General features: G+C 42.7%; 1 protein-coding gene across 11 annotated transcripts; it reads right to left on the bottom strand.

Moving 5' to 3' along the window:
• Positions 1-453: 453 nt before the first annotated feature.
• Positions 454-11,520, bottom strand: LOC110079035 (uncharacterized). Of its 11 annotated transcripts, XM_078391486.1 has the most exons (9): positions 10,910-11,385; positions 10,258-10,454; positions 9,395-9,469; positions 8,517-8,583; positions 8,243-8,325; positions 7,857-7,983; positions 4,590-4,735; positions 4,273-4,402; positions 454-2,383 (listed from the first exon to the last, which is right to left on the bottom strand). In XM_078391486.1, the coding sequence occupies exons 3-9, from the start codon at positions 9,416-9,418 to the stop codon at positions 1,140-1,142; spliced, it is 1,821 nt and encodes a 606-aa protein (XP_078247612.1). In that variant the 5' UTR covers positions 9,419-9,469; positions 10,258-10,454; positions 10,910-11,385; the 3' UTR covers positions 454-1,139. The 11 variants fall into 11 exon arrangements, with proteins under 11 accessions (XP_078247612.1, XP_078247616.1, XP_078247611.1 ...); XM_078391490.1 differs by lacking the exons at positions 10,258-10,454; positions 10,910-11,385 and adding an exon at positions 11,501-11,520 and having other exon boundaries at positions 9,200-9,469; XM_078391485.1 differs by having other exon boundaries at positions 10,258-11,385.
• Positions 11,521-16,899: the final 5,379 nt, after the last annotated feature.

Genomic DNA, 16,899 nt, shown 5'->3' with positions numbered 1-16,899 from the left:
CCACCATCCTTTGAGCCTTATGTGATTTCTAGCTGAACAGCTAAACAAGACTGAAATATGGTCACAGTCCCCAACAATCAGGGATTTCTATTATTGAATGGAGACTAGACTTAGTTAAATGTAGTGTTAAAATTACCCATGACTAAAATAATTGTAAACCTCAAATGCATCCTACATTCATTCATTTACTCCAACAGAACTACAGTCCTATAGTTCCTTCAATCCCTTCCTGAGTAATAAAAATCCAGTTAGGTAGCCATCAACTGCAAAAATTATTGGCAACTTTATTTTTTGCAAAAAATCAAAAATTATTTTAGGAATTAAGCTATTCCTTTCATCAGCAGAGCACAAGGAAGAAAAACAGTGGTGTGAGAGATTAACCTAGTCTAACCAGCCTTCTCTGGGACACAAAGACTAGTTCTTTCGTAGTAAAATGATCACTCTGGATGCAACTTTACAAGAAAGAAGTGAAGTTTACTTGAATTTTTTAGCTGTAGCTGCAATCAGAAAATGATAAATAAAATGGAGTTTCAGTCATAGATGGAGATGGACTCTATGCTTGCTTCTCAAAAGATGGTCAAGGAAGAGGACAAACAAGAAAACATGAAGAAGAGGCAGAAAAGGGAAAACCTCTATCAATCAAACAAGCGGCACACAGGAGCACAAAACAACAACACAGCCACTCCCACTAATACCCAATGTTTAGTCATGAAAGACTGCAATTTTCCCAACAGAAAGTGACTTAAGTTTGTGAAAAGCAAACTCAGTAAGCTGAAGATCTCTGGAGAGACAAGATTAGGAAAGCATAAGACTAAGTAACCAAAATAAGGACATTCGGCACATTTTCCACTAAGGAAACCAATGCACATGTGAAAACAAATAGCTATAAATTGCTTTGTCATCCCTATTGCTTTGGAATACTTTGGGCACTTCTGTGTTTTATAGCCATAACAGTAAATAATAATCTCAGTTTGTCTTTGCAGCTTTCCCTCACACTGTGTCTTTAAAAAAAAACACCCTTATTTCCTCCTGGATATATTTAAAAAATGCTCAGCAGAAAAATTCTGTGTATTGACATCTTTGTGAATTCCTTGATTTCTGCCTAAAGATCTTTCCATATATTAAGTAGTTGAACAGTTTCATCCCACCTCCATAGAGTCTTTGACAGGAAGCAAGGCATATGGCCTGACTGAAGCCCTTTCCAGATGTTGTGACCTAAATGGTTTCTTCTGCATGTGGATTCTCATATGAGAAGTAAGGTGACCAGTCTGACGGAAGTTTTTTCCACACTCCAAGCATTTATATGGTTTCTCCCCTGTGTGGATTCTCATATGGCAAGCAAGTTTTCCACTCTCGCTAAAGCTCTTTCCGCATTCCAGACACTTAAATGGTTTTTCCCCTGTGTGGATTCTCATATGGGAAGCAAGATGTGTGCTCTGACTGAAGTTTTTCCCACATTCCAAGCATCTGAATGGTTTCTCCTCTCTGTGGATTCGCATATGGCAAGGAAGGCTTTTTTTTTGGCTGAAGTCTTTTCCACATTTCAAGCATTTAAACGGTTTTTCCCCTGTGTGAATCCTCACATGGCAAGAAAGGCTTGCACTGCGACTGAAGTCCCTTCCACATTCTAAGCATTTGAATGGTTTCTCTCCTGTGTGGACTCTTATGTGGGAAGTAAGGTGCGCATCCTGGCTGAAGCTCTTTCCACACTCCAAACACTTAAATGGTTTCTCTCCAGTGTGGATTCTCATATGGGAAGAAAGTTTTCCACTCTCGTGAAAGCACTTTCCACACTTCAAACAGTTAAATGGTTTCTCTCCTGTATGCATTCTCATATGAGAAGTGAGTTTTCCACTCTCACGGAAGCTCTTTCCACATTCCAAGCAACTAAACGGTTTCTCCCCTGTGTGGATTCTCATATGGCACGCAATGTGTGCACTGTGACTGAAGTTCTTTCCACATTCCAAACACTTAAATGGCTTCTCGCCTGTGTGGATGTTCGTATGGCGAGCCAGAGTTGTGCTGTGACCGAAGCTCTTTCCACAGACCAAGCACTTAAATGGTTTCTCTCCTGTGTGGATTCTCACATGCGAAGCAAGTTTTCCTCTCTCACTGAAACGCTTTCCACATTCCAAGCATTTAAATGGTTTTTCCCCCGTGTGGATTTTTATGTGGCGAGCAAGGTTGGCGCTGTGACTGAAGCTCTTTCCACATTCCAAACATTTCGATGGCTTCTCTGCTGCCTGGAATTGCTGATGGGAACGAAGGTTGTTTCTACCACTGAAGCTCTTAAAACGTTGCAGGCATTTTTTCCATTTTTTATCAGTGAACGCTCCCAAGGATATGCTACCTTCTTCAGTCCTCTTCTCTCTCATACTCATAGCTGAAGGGGGGAAAAAAAGAACTGAATTAGGGCCAAAATGGAAAATGAAATTTCAAGTTAGGGAACAAAACTAACTAAATGTAACAGGATATACAACATCTACTGAAGAATTTTGGTTCCATTATCCACAATATTCATTTGGAAGAAAGCTCAGAGGCATAGCAGACTGGAAGGGGAGAAATTATATGTGAAGGAATATACAGTTGTGTTCAAAATTATTCAACCCCCAATGCTGTAAAGGGGTTTCGGGACTATAGTGTACATTTGGAATTGTATTCAGAATGAAATCCTACAAGGACGTTTTAAAGAACCAAATGCAACTAAAATAACATCAATTGTTTATGTAATACAGTAGTAAATGTTTCTTTTGTGGTTTCTTCATTGCCACAATTATTCAACCCCTTAAAGACTACCACTCTGAAGAAGAGAGGTTCATTCAGGTGTTTTCGATCAGGTATTGAAAACACCTGTGGATGTCACCAAGCACCAATCAAGCATAATAAGCACCAATTAGGCAGCTTTAAAATGACTGTGATACTCAGCTCCTTCTAGACATTTACTGGTGTGGTTACAAACATGGTGAAGTCAAGAGAATGGTCCAGGAAGACAAGAGAAGAGGTGATTTGTCTTCACAGGAAGGGCAATGGCTATAAGAAGATTGCAAAGAAGTTAAACATACCAAGAGACACCATAGGAAGCATCATTCGCAAATTCAAGGCAAAGGGCACTGTTGAAATGCTACCTGGTCGTGGAAGAAAGAAGATGCTGACTTCGACTGCTGTGCGCTACCTAAAGCGTAGAGTGGTGAAAAGTCCCCGTGTGACTGCTGAGGAACTGAAAAAAGATTTGTCAAATGTGGGTATAGAAGTTTCAGCTCAGACAATAAGGCGCACACTGCGTAATGAAGGTCTCCATGCCAGAACCCCCAGGCGCACCCCCTTGCTGTCTCCCAAGAATAAGAAGAGTCGACTGCAGTATGCCAAAAGTCATGTGGGCAAACCACAAAAGTTTATTTATGGTTTGGGATAGTGTTCTGTGGACTGATGAAACAAAATTAGAACTGTTTGGGCCCATGGATCAACGCTATGTTTGGAGGAGGAAGAACAAGGCATATGACGAAAAGAACACCTTGCCTACTGTGAAGCATGGCGGAGGGTCAATAATGCTTTGGGGCTGTTTTGCTTCTGCAGGTACAGGGAAGCTTCAGTGTGTACAAGGTACCATGAATTCTCTTCAGTACCAGGAGATATTGGATGAAAATGTGATGCAGTCCGTCACACACCTGAGGCTTGGGAGACGTTGGACCTTTCAACAGGACAATGATCCCAAGCATACCTCCAAGTCCACTAGAGCATGGTTGCAGAGGAAAGGCTGGAACATTTTGGAGTGGCCATCGCAGTCACCAGACTTAAATCCGATTGAGAACCTCTGGTGGGACTTAAAGAAAGCAGTTGCAGTGCGCAAGCCTAAGAATTTTGACTGAACTGGAGGCTTTTGCCCATGAAGAATGGGCGAAGATACCCGTAGATCGCTGCAAGACACTTGTGTCAAGCTATGCTTCACGTTTAAAAGCTGTTATAACTGTAAAAGGATGTTGTACTAAGTACTAAGATTGAATGTCACTTGGGGGTTGAATAAAAACTAATAATGATGTGAGCACAGAAAAGACATTTGTGGTTATTTCATTATAAACTTAAGGTTATATTTCTCTGACCTACAAGTGCCTCTTTCATGTAAATGTAAGCAAGGTGACTGAATGATCAAAATCAATGTCAAAATGGCCAAAACATTCAATTTCAGTGGGGGTTGAATAATTTTGAACACAACTGTAATCTTTGGTCCCTTTTGAAAAATTGATTTTATCAAGCAAAGCAGGAAGGAGAGCTTACTCAGAGAGATTAGAGCAGCGAAATTTTCTTCCATGACTTCTTGGTGCAGAGCCCTTTGGCCTGGATTTAGCAGAGCCCACTCCTCCTCTGTAAAATAGACAGCAATATCCTCACAGGCCACCACTACACCCTGAAAGAAGCAAAAATGTGTTTTAGCTTCATACACTGGTTATACCACTACTCATTATTAGACAGGATTAAAAATGAAATGATCCATATCACTGCTGCTTAGATTCAGGATTCAACCCATCATGGGCCAGATTTTCAACTTTCTTAATGGGAGGCTCATGCAAAGGTAAACAGAACAGGGCAGATACCTTCAAGTTCTGAGAGATGTCCAAGGCAGAGAAGCACCCAGTACCACTCCACTGATTCATACCAGCCAGATTGGGTGGTGCAGAAGTTTTCACTCCTCCAGAAAGAAGAGATGAGCAAGGATATGTTCCCATCATCATTCCAATGACTGTAAGGAAGATTAAGGGGGTGAGAAAAAACTTTAATGTTCATATACCTTTCATATTCTACATGGGAAAGCAATCTCTCTCTTTTAACAAAGCAACACGTACATGGGAGACACAGACACCAATTGAAGTAGATAGACACATATCAACTTCTAGTTTTGGAAAATGCCTACCCTACTCTTTCCCAGGGTATTCTTCAGGAATTGGTGCCTCTGACATCTCTACAGTTGTGTCTTTGGTGTTCCATGCAGGAAGCCAGGGGCCAATTCTGAAGGCCTCTGCAGGGAAATCAACACAATTTGGGCACTGGGGGAAATAATTATAAAATCCAAGAAGCAAGTGGTATCAGATGTGCAGAGAAGGGGACATGTTTGCTCTGGCTTCCAGCCCCTTGGAATGAGTAGGACAAAAAGCTCTCAATAGCAGCAGCAACTGTTCCTCTTCTTTCACTGCTTTGGAGAAGAGGAAAACTTCTGCCAGGGACACCACTTGGGAAAGGATTTCATGTCTACATTCTCTGACCTCTATCTCCACAGATAGCCAAGAACTGTTGGAGGATAGTCCAATCTAGGATCTCAGTCTTGGGTATGTTTGAATGGTTCTGCCACTGAGACCAAAGATCAGAAGAGATGTCTGCCAGCCTTACTGAGTGGTACATCTCCCCATCTATCTAAAGGGCAGGTGTTGTACATCTGAGGGACGGTAGTTTGTGTGGCTCCTCCTCAGATGACTCCAGCGTTGTCAACTGGGCACAAATTGGGTGAAGTTGCCAACCTCTGAACTAAAACTGAACTATACCCCATGGAGGGGGGGGGGAGGGACCTTCAGCCTTTGGAAAAAGAAGGAAAGAATCTCTGTATTCCTAATGAAGGAGGCCCCGGATGAATCAGCAATAAAGGCCACCCCCCACAACAGATAACAGAGGAAGAAGAGAGGAGCTCATTGAGGCTATCATACTTTGGGTGATTCATGAAAGGACAAGACACACTGGAAAAGATAAAGTGCCAGGAAAAACTGAAGGCAACAGAAAAGAGTAAGACCAAAAAGAAATAGTCTGACACCAGAATGGAAGGCACAGCCTTTAGTTCACAATAGCTGAGCAGAGCTGTTGATGACAGTAACCTTTTCAGGATCATTTTCATAGGGTTGTAGTAGCTTCAAAGTGGCTTAATAACAAAGAATAAAGCCTTTAAGATGAACAGATTTATTTCAGTGTGACATTTCATAGTTACTGTGAGGATATGGGTTTTGTAGTATTTGTTTCCCAGGATTTGTGGGTGTTTCGTCTCAGCCAGCGGCTTAGGTGTTGTGGAAGAAGAACCAAGGCCCCATCTCAAGACTGATAAACATAACATCACTTGCTAATGGCCTACCAGCCTGGGAACGAAAGACGGAGCTGTGGAAAGTTGCAAGTTGGGCGTGAAGTTATGAACAACAATGTCTGCTGATAGGATACCATCACAAAACAGAGACTTTGATTTAAGTTATAGAGAGTTAAGTAGGTGCGTGTACGTGTAAGTTGGAGGAGAAGATAGGTGACAGGTTTAAAGCCTTCGTTGATTGTTTGAGAGACTTTAGCCATGATGACTTAGAATAGCCTAATCATTAAATAGTAAAGCTATTAGCTAATTAATCATGTTATTGTTTTATGGGAAAGTCTTACAGGAGCTTACTTAATACTTAGATGCTTGGCATTTATTTATTTGTTTGTTTGTTTGTTTGTTTGTTTGTTTATTTATTTATTTGATTTATATCCCACCCACCTGGTATATTTATACCACTCTGAGCGGCTAACAACAGGATATATACCATAGTAATAATATAAAACCATACATAACAAAGATCATAAATAATAGATAGATAAAGAAGAAAAAGATAAATTAAATTAGATTAAGTGCTGGCAGGAGGGAAGGCCTGTAGAATTGTATCTTTTTGTATTTTCTTTTGTTTTATAACTTTTTACTCTTTTTGAATAAATATTTTATATCCAACCCAAGTGTGATTCTTGGGGGCAAAAGTGAGAGTGCCTAAAGAAAGAGCCTTGGCCACAAGGTCTATGTTTGCGGTTTTTGTTATGTGAGTGTCTTACCTGGTAAGGCTGGTGTGCAAGGTTTAAAGTACACAGCTGAAGAGTTTTAGGTTTAAATAAGTAATTGGAAATCTAGGGACAGAAGCTTGCCCATTCACACACCTTCTAGGTCTCACCCAATCCAGAGGAAAAGGTGGTGGAAGCTGGGAACTACAGTTTGGCTCCTTCCCCTAGTGGAATGACCTTTTCATTCATACATACATACATACATACATACATACATACATACATACATACATACATACATACATACATACATACATACATACATACATACAGTGGTGCCTCACACAACGATGTTAATTGGTTCCAAAAAAATCAACGTTGTGTGAAACATCGTTCTGTGAAACACCATTTCCCATAGGAATGCATTGAAAAGCGGTTAATCCGTTCCAGTTGGAACGGATTGCCATCGCTGAGTGAAAATCCCCATAGGAAACATCGCTGTGTGAAACAATGTTTCGTCCATTGGAATGTATTGAAGCCAACTCAATACATTTCAATGGCTTTGCGAAGTCCTTTTTCGCTCCTGTAAAAGTGTCTTACAATGTTTGGAAGCCATTTTAAATGGTTGCAATGGTTAGCCCACCTCCTGAAACCTATGCAAACTGATTTTGGTGTTGTTCTGACACTTCATTAATTTATGGTAATTTTTTGTTTCCCCCCCCTCATTGAAATGCATGGAGTTCAATGAGGGGGAAAAACAAAAAATTACCATAAATTAACGAAGTGTCAGAACAACACCAAAATCAGTTTGCATAGGTTTCAGGAGGTGGGCTAACCATTGCAACCATTTAAAACAGCTTCCAAACATTGTAAGACACTTTTACAGGAAGGAAAAAGAGACATCGCTGTGTGAAAATCCCCCATAGGAAACATCGCTGTGTGAGGCGGCAAATTTAACAGAAAAAGGCATCGTTGTGTGAATTCATCGTTGTGCGAGGCACCACTGTACGTACGTACGTACGTAAGTACATACATACATAGTGTACCTGTCTGAAAACAGTTAGAATGAAATGTAAAGGAAAGCTTACTCAGGGATACTACATTGGCCAGATTTTCTTCCATGACCTCTTGGTGCAGAGCTGTTCGGCCTGGATCCAGTAGACCCCATTCCTCCTCAGAGAAATGCACAGCAAGGTCCTCAAGGGCTACTGCCCTCTGAAATTAAAGGGAACTTTTTACTCTTGCAGGGATCCAAATTATTTTCCCTTATTAAAGTACAGAACAGCAAAAAAGAAGTCCCTCAACACGTTCACTAACAGTTAAAGTACAAGACTCAACCCTTCATAGTCTTAGTCTTCTTAGGGAGTATCTTTGACAAGAGCAAATGGAAGAGGGATGGTTCTTTTGGTCTAAGGAAATGGAGGAAGAGGAGAAACACCCAGGGTCCTGCACTCCCCCATCTATTCTTCCCTACCTGTTCTTGTAGAACAGACATGGTCTCCATTCCTCCACTAACAAGAGATGAGTGAAGACGTGTTCCCAGTCTGTTTCCAGGGTCTGCAAAGGAGACCAAAGGGGTGGAAAATGTGTATTCTTTTTCATATCTGTATGGAGGGGAAGAGTTTTCTCCCATTTTGATTATCAAAAGGTTAAACATATACATGCATGGACATCCAATGCCATTCATTAAACTAGAGAAAATATAGGAAAGAGAGACCCAGTAGGAACATGCTGATCCATTCCTTAACCTGGTAAGGCAGCTTCTTCTCCTTTCTCTTGTGTGTTCTTCAGAAGAGGCAGCCTGGAGCCTGGGTCCTGGGAGAACAAATTCTGAGGTAACCAATCCTATCAAAACAAAATGCGGACGCCCAGCAGAGAAATAGAGAAAGACATTAACAGTATCATAAGCACAAGAAAGGAACTCAGACTGAGGAAGAAAGGGGAACATGCTTTGGATGGAAAAATCTTTGCAGAAGGCAGTTGCCACAAAAGGCACTTTCAGGAAAAGCAGACCTCTGATCAGCTGCAATTCTTGCTTGAGGATGATCAAATCAAGCATCTCAGTCTTAGTGTGTTTTCCTGGCTTCAGCCACTGGCAGCAGAGATAGCAGAGTTGGCTACAAACTGCTGGGGCAAGGTGCTATAGTGGGTGGAGGTAGCTGGGCCATTTGTTCCTAGCCTCATCTCATAACCTTCACTTCAGCCATGGATATACGGTCCTCCACTTCAGCCCTTCAGCTATATTTCTTAACTTGACATTTTTTGATTTTTAGTTCTGTGCATTATTTATGTGCACTATAATATAAAAGCTGGTCAAGCTAAAGCCCCTGAAGATAAAACTTTAAAAAATGACAATTATGCATTCTACAAAATTTGTTTTGCATGTTGTTCTTTCCATTGATTTTTTTTGGGGGGGGGGAACTCCACTTACCAAATAATCCAGGGGGCCTTACATAGTGAAATGGGCCTGGGCTTTATCTGAGCTCTTGAAAGGACTGCTAGGGACCTCTCATCCTCCCTGTGCCCCTGCAGTACTGGTGTTGGATATCTGAGCCAGGAGAGTCCCCATCAAGGTTGGTCTGTGCAACTCTCTCTAGGAATTCCTCATTGCTCCAAGCCTCCATACCCTCAGGCTGTTTCCCAGTTTCATCACCAGCAGACTCTTTAACCTCCTTCAAAAAGGAGCCAAAAATTCTTCTCTCTGGAGGAAAATCAAACACAGAACAAGACTTAGGGGAAGTGCTAGATTCCAGAAGGCTCTGTCATGCACAGGAGATGCCGTTCTGTCCCTTCAGCGTTGCCTGGAGACCGTACGGGAATGGATGCAGGAGAACGGGCTGAGGCTGAACCCGGACAAGACAGAGGTACTGAGGGTGGGAGCTCCAACAGCTGGTGATTTGGGGAACTCCCTCATTTTTGGGGGAGTGACCCTGCCTGCCAGGGATGGGGTTCGCAGCTTGGGGATCCATCTGGACCCGGCGCTCACTATGGAAACTCAGGTGGCGTCCGTGGTCCGTACCGCATTTTTTCATCTTAGGCGGATAGCCCAGTTGCGACCCTACCTTGATGTTGGGGCTCTCACCACTTTGGTACATGCGCTTGTAATCTCAAGATTAGACCACTGTAATGCGCTCTACGTGGGGCTACCTTTGAGCCTGCTGCGGAGACTACAGGTGGTGCAGAATGCCCCGGCCAGATTACTCAGTGGAGTGAGAAGATACCAACATATCTCCCCCACTCTGGCCGCACTGCATTGGCTGCCCATCCATTTCCGCATCGACTTCAAAGTGTTGATGCTCACGTATAAAGCCCTTAACGGTTTAGGACCTCAATATTTGGCGGAACGCCTTCTCCCACCAAGATCTACCTGTGTCACTCGTGCGAGCCAGGAGGTGAGGCTGAGGAGCCTAACGCCGAGAGAGGCCCGGAAGGAAAAGACTAGAAATCGGGCCTTCTCGGCGGTGGCTCCTCGCCTCTGGAACAACTTACCTCCTGAGATCCGCGCGGCCCCCTCGCTGGGTACTTTTAAGAAACAACTAAAAACACTGATGTTTAGGCAGGCCTTCCCAACAGATAACCCCTGACGACTTTTCTTTCTTTTTATACTTCTTCCTTGATTTATTTCGTTCAGTTGTAATGATTTTAAAATTATATTGTTGTTCTGATTGTAAGCCGCCTAGAGTGGTCTAATATGACCAGATAGGTGGGATAGAAATAAAATGAATGAATAAATAAATAAATATTAAGGTCCCCAATCCAAGAATCCTTCAGCGTGATGGCTGCTAGGACTCTGTCCTTGACCCCTCTCACTGCTCTATAGAATCTCTCCAGAGTCTTCTCCAGAGTCATCCCAGCTTTGCACTTCACCTCTCCCTCAATCTTTGACACCAGGAATTACTCCTTAATCACATCTGGCTTACAAACAGAAAGTGCTTCAGAATTTCTCAACTTTGAAGCACTTTCGCACTTCTGAGTAGGAAGATCATGCAGGGAAACATCATTTTCCATGAATGGCCCATCCCTTCTTTACAAGCCACCTAAAGCTCTGCCTCTCCCATCCCCTGCTATCTCCGTTTGTTTCTCAACATCTCTCAAGCCACCTGTAAATAAAGCAAGAAGGAGGACATTTCCTGCTATTTACCCGTCAACTGCCTTTCTCTAACGCCCCCAACAGGCGTGGGACCTTCTTCCTGTACATGGAGAAGGACGTAAACCATCTGCTTTAGGTCTGGCACAGACAGGGTCACTTTCCTCACCCCCCACCCACCTTTCCAGTTTGCAGATGCTTTCTCCCAATGCAACCGACATCAATGCAGATGCCAATCGCTAGGGAAATTGGGTTGCCGCCGCCGTCCCAGTTCAAAGGGGGAACCCCTGCGGGGAGGCTTGGCTTTGCAGACTGGAGGGAAGGCGCTCCTTTGGGGGAGCTGGGAAGGAAACCGGGGAGGGGCTCCTGGCTCTTCCAGCCTCCCCCTCGTCCGGTGGTGGTCTCCTTGTCCGCTTCCCTGCCCTCCCCGCAAAGCTAAGCCAAGCGCCCCTTCATCGAAACCACCTCCAAGGGCTGCCCCGGCGCCTCCCTACTTCGCGGCCCCTCCTCCAATGGGTCCCACCCGCCTCCCAACCCCGCCCCGGCAGACCCGTCCCCTGGAACTTCCCCGGGGGATCTCTGAAGCCAAAAGCGGAGCACCTTGGCAGTGGAAACAGGAAGTAGCTTTTCAGCGCCCCTTCTCACCTTTCTGAATGTCTCTCTAGGACTCGTTAGTCAATGGCTTTAACCCTTCAGGAGGGTGCAAAGAGAAGACGCCAGGAAAATAGAAGTTGGAAAGAGGTACTTCAAATGTCTTCGACTTAAATGGTGCAAAATATGTTCCACCGGGAAGAAGCGCGCTAAAAGCTCCTTGTGCTTTTAATTATATACCGCAATCTGCTCATTGTGAGGTGCCGTTTTGTGATGGGCTGTGTGAGCTGCTCTTGAGGCCAACATAAGTAAAGGAAACAAAATAAATAAATAAATAATATGACTCCCCTTTGCATTATTTACTTCTGTATTGCTTTATTTTTTCGGTTTTTGTGCTGGTAGGTTCCTTCAGTCTTGCAATCGGAAGGGAAGGAAAAGGATCCTACATGTTACTGAACGCATGTGGATTTCACAGCTCTGTGGAAGAATCTATTTTTTCCCTGGGTGTTTCTGAAAGTGAATCGTTTTGCTCTCCCCCCCCCCATGCCTTATGTATGTGAGAAGAAATTTACCTCAGAAGAAAAGGGATCAGAGTCCATTAAGATTTCTGCTTTCAACATGACTGACCACCAGCTACATTTTCTTAAGCATTTGGAATACTGTACCAAGAGGGGTTGATAATACTGTACTAGACAATCCTGCCCTATCTCCTCTCCCAACCAGTTCTTAAAGGGAGAAATTCACCAGATTACTAAGCATGAGAAGTGGGCTGAATACAGAGCTGTGTTAAAATCACATGGTTCTTTATTTCCAATAAGTTACTGTTTTTATTGCTTTGTTTCATCAGGTTTACAGGAGGAAAAAAAACACCACACGATCTGGGGAATTGCTTGTGAAGCAAATAGTTATCTCCTGTTTAAAATCACTATGGAAAGTATGGGAAGACTTTTTAAAAAATACTGATAAACTGGGGGAAGATTTCTGTGACATTTCACATTTTCTCTGCAACCTACAGTATGTTTAATTCATTTTATTTATTTATTGAATTTATATCTTGCTCATCTATTTCATAAATATTTGAATATATCTAAAATATTTTCATGTGACAACACCAAAGACACTTGGCTACAATGTAAAGCAGTGAGTATAGAGCTTGTATAACAGTGTAAATGTGCTGTTCCCCTCAAAATAACTCAACACAGAGCTATTAATTTCTAAACTGCTGGCAACAAAAGTGAGTACACCCCTAAGTGACAATGTCCGAATTGGGCACGGTCAATATTTTGTGTGACCACCATTATTTTCCAGCACTGCCTTAACCCTTTTGGGCATAGAGTTCACCAGAGCTTCACAGGTTGCCACTGGAGTCCTCTTCCACTCTTTCATGATGACATCACAGAGCTGGTGGATGTTAGAGACCTTGAGCACTTCCACCTTCCATTTCAGGATGCCCCACAGATGCTCAATAGGGTTTAGGTGTGGAGACATGGTTGGCCGGTCCATCACTTTACTCTCAGCTTCTTTAGCAAGGCAGTGACCATTTTGGAGGTGTGTTTGGGGTCATTATCATGTTGGAATACTGCCCTGCGGCCCAGTCGCCGAAGGGAGGGGATCATGTCAGTATGTCACAATACATGTTGGCATTCATGATTCTCTCAATGAACTGTAGCTCCCCAGTGCCGACAGCACTCATGCAGCCCCAGACCATGACACTCCCACCATGATGCTTGACTGTAGGTACGACACACTTGTCTTTGTACTCCTCACCTGGTTGCTGCTACACATACTTGACACCGTCTGAACCAAAGAAGTTTATCTTGGTCTTATCGAACTACAGGACATGGTTCCAGAAATCCATGTCCTTAGTCTGTTTGTCTGCAGCAAACCGTGTGCGGGCTTTCTTGTACATCATCTTTAGAAGAGGCTTTCTTCTGGGACGATAGCCCTGGAGACCAATTTGATGCAGCGTGCGGCCTATGGTTTGAGCACTGACAAGCTGACCCCCCCATCCCTTCAACTTCTGCAGCATTGCTGGCAGCACTCATACGTCTATTTTTCAAAGCCAACCTCTGGATATGACGCTGAGCATGGACACTCAACCTCTTTGGTCAACCATGGCAAGGCCTGTTCTGGGTGGAATCTATCCTGTTAAACTGCTGTATGGTCTTGGCCACCATGCTGCAGCTCAGTTTCAGGGTTTCAGCAATCCTCCTATGGCCCTAGGTCATCTTTATATAGAGCAACAATTCATTTTTTCAGACCCTCAGATGGTTCATTGCCATGTGGAACTTCCAGTGACCAGTCTGAGAGAGTGACAGCAATAACACCTGCTCCCCCTTCACATCTGAGACTTGTAACACTAACAGGTCTCATGACACCAGGCTACTTGGGCCCAATTTGGACATTGTCACTTAGGGGTGTACTCACTTTTGTTGCCAGCGGTTTAGACATTAATGGCTGTGTGTTGCATTATTTTGAGGGGACAGCATATTTAAAATGTTATACAAGCTATATACTCACTGCTTTACATTGTAGCCAAGTGTCATTTCTTCAGTGTTGGTACATGAAAAGATATACTAAACTATTTATGAAATGTGAAGGGGTGTACTCACTTCTGTGATATACTGTACATGTGAACCCCTAAGCAAGACCAAACAGATTTATGAGTAATCTGGCCTTTCTCACCAGATTACTCATAAACATGTTCAACACCCCCATAAATTCAATCATAGGTTGCAGAAAAAAATATGACGTATCATAGAAATCCTCCTCCGTGATATCCACCCCTGTGACTTAGGAAAACAGCTTCCAGGTGCAATGAATCAGAGCTAGGGAAAGTGTGTTCCTTCTGTAGTTGTTGCATTACAACTGCCTCTGGCCCTAACTACTGGTGAAAGATAGTGGGAGATGTAATCTAGTAACATCAGGAGGGCTACACGTTCCCTCTACTTGCAGCAGATGTGACCTAATTAGGCTAGATGAGGCCAGTCTACTAACATCACCTCATTATCTCCCTGCTTTCTTGAGGCACCTCATACTGCATGGCCAAATCTTCTGGGGTGGGGGTGGGGACCTGAAACCCAGTCAGAATCCAGTCATTCCTCGGCTAGAAGTCATCTGAGTGGCAGCCAGGAGTTTGTGCTTGAAATTTTATTTGCTGATTTGTTTTATTTATAATGCACGAAATTGTTCCTTTGGTGACTAGGAGCATTTCAGTAATAAGGTAGTATTTCTAGTAAAATTTACATTGTTTTTGCTTTCCTTCCCCTTCCTCAAATTCAGTGTTGGTTATCTTCACTTTCTTTCATGCATTTGTTTACATAGAATTTCATTGTTTACATAGAATTTCACCTCTCTCTGCATCTCTACATAGATATGCACTGGTATTCTCATCTGTCTTTCTTACGGAGCTTTACAGTTAGTTTCTCTTCCTCCCCCATCATACAATCTTCATGGAAAAAAAACACAAAATATTTACCATAAGATTTGCAATTCAGAAACAGGTAACAGGTGCAACAGGCACATTCAAAATACTGAAGAAAAGTTTTCCCCATTCTTATTTGTTTATTTTTAAAAAAAATCCCACCTTTCTCCTTAAAATGTCCCAAAGTGGCTTAGATCAATAAATATAATATTTAAAAGCTAAAAAGAGTAATTATACAAATATTTAAATAGAATCAAATAAATACCACACTGAAACAGTAAACAAAATCAATACCAAAAACCATATTTAAAGCAACAAGTCACGCTAATCCATTTAAAACACCTTAAAGGCACTAAGGGAACATCTGCCTGAAGAGAAAGGTTGCAGAAGGAAAGCAAAGCCTGGCCTCCTGTGGGAAGGAGTTCCAGAGTCTGGGAGCAGTGACAGAGAAGGCCCTCTTCTGTGTCTCCACTTGTGAAATATTATGAAATATATGCATCTTGCCCTTTGAAATCCAATTTTTCCAGGATCTCTCTTAATATTCCACCAGCCCCTGGAGTACAATAAACCAATGGTTGCTTTGAAGCCCCATGTCATAAAATTAAGAACAGCCTCCACTCACAGGAATCAGCAAACATCTCCAGGAACAACACCTCCAACCTTTGAAAAAGAAACAAATATCCCATGTAAGGGTCAGAGGCAGGGCATTACTTTCCTAAGAAGAAAAGGCAAAGTGGAGTGCAATCCATGAGGCATAGCTTATTGCCTGGGCCCACCTTCTCAGATCTTTCTTTTTGACAAAGCTCACGAAGAGTCTCCCTCTCATATACAGTAACATTACAGTGAGATGCTCTTTTTGTACAGGGATAGAAGGAAATCCTTACAATGGGTTATCCTTCCAATTCACCTCAATAGACAGGGAATAAAGACCAAAGCTTTCTCAGGAACTTCTGCTGAAGGGGTGGTTCAGAAGATGGAGGCCCAGAAAGGTAACCTGCAGGACCTTGTAAACAACAAGAAAAGGTGGAGTCCTGCAGTGGTGGTAGTCCAGAAGGTGTCCAGAACACATACGGGATCCCAGGAATATTGCATGGATCAGTGACACCCCCACCCACCCAGTGGAGTCTTTCCTTTTCCCCATAACCCCCATTTCTGGTGCCTCTAATCCTTTTGCAGCTCCTCCATGCACCCAACAGGCTGCTTTTCTCTTCCTCCCTCTTCTGGGACTTACACCTTGGTGCATAACTAGGTATACAAGCAGTGACTTATTCTTTATAGCAGTTTGTTTCTATATTTATTGATTGATTGATTTTGTATCATTTGTTAGCTGCCTTTCTCCTGGTGTGGGGAGAAAGCCAGAGCCATGGGATTTATGCCTATGTAAACAAGAAATAAGATTCTGTTTGCTGTCTCTCGATATTCCAAATCCAAATTGTACTCAGGGAGTGGTAGTTCTCTTTGCTTGCAGAGACTGTCATGCATATCATTAAAAACAGTAGCTGTACAGATGACCAAGTGTGAAACAAGGGAGATACTTTTGGTTTTAATTGCCTGTGGGTGTAATATGGCAAAATGTAACTTGAACCAGGAATCTTAAAATAAAAATAAAACTGTTGCCTGTCTGATGCTTTACGATAGTTACCTATAAAGGAAAACAGAATTTTTGTCCTAGTTTTCTAGTTTTAAACTCAACAGCACTGATGCCAGAACAGAAGACAAAATAGTACCTATCTGGAACAGGAGACTTACTGTTTAATTAGAATTGGTGGGAAACCTCTACCTCTCCGTGTATTGTTGAATACTCCTAGCATACTTCACCAATTGGTCAGGCTGCTCAAAATTGTAGCCTAGGAATATTTGAAGGGCTAAAAGTGTATCAGTTAAATAGAAAGCCACAGGCTTGAATTTGCAAGAGCTGAGCAAGGCAATTGAGAACAGGACATTTTAGAGTTTGCTCATTCATAGGGTCACTATAAGTCAGAGGTAACTTGATGGCACACTACTACTACTACTACTACTACTACTACTA

The sequence above is a fragment of the Pogona vitticeps genome, chromosome 1 (genome assembly GCF_051106095.1).
Source record: "Pogona vitticeps strain Pit_001003342236 chromosome 1, PviZW2.1, whole genome shotgun sequence".
Taxonomy (NCBI): domain Eukaryota; kingdom Metazoa; phylum Chordata; class Lepidosauria; order Squamata; family Agamidae; genus Pogona; species Pogona vitticeps.
The sequence above is the reverse complement of the archived record's forward strand: the minus strand, read 5'-3'. Positions and strand labels throughout refer to the sequence as shown.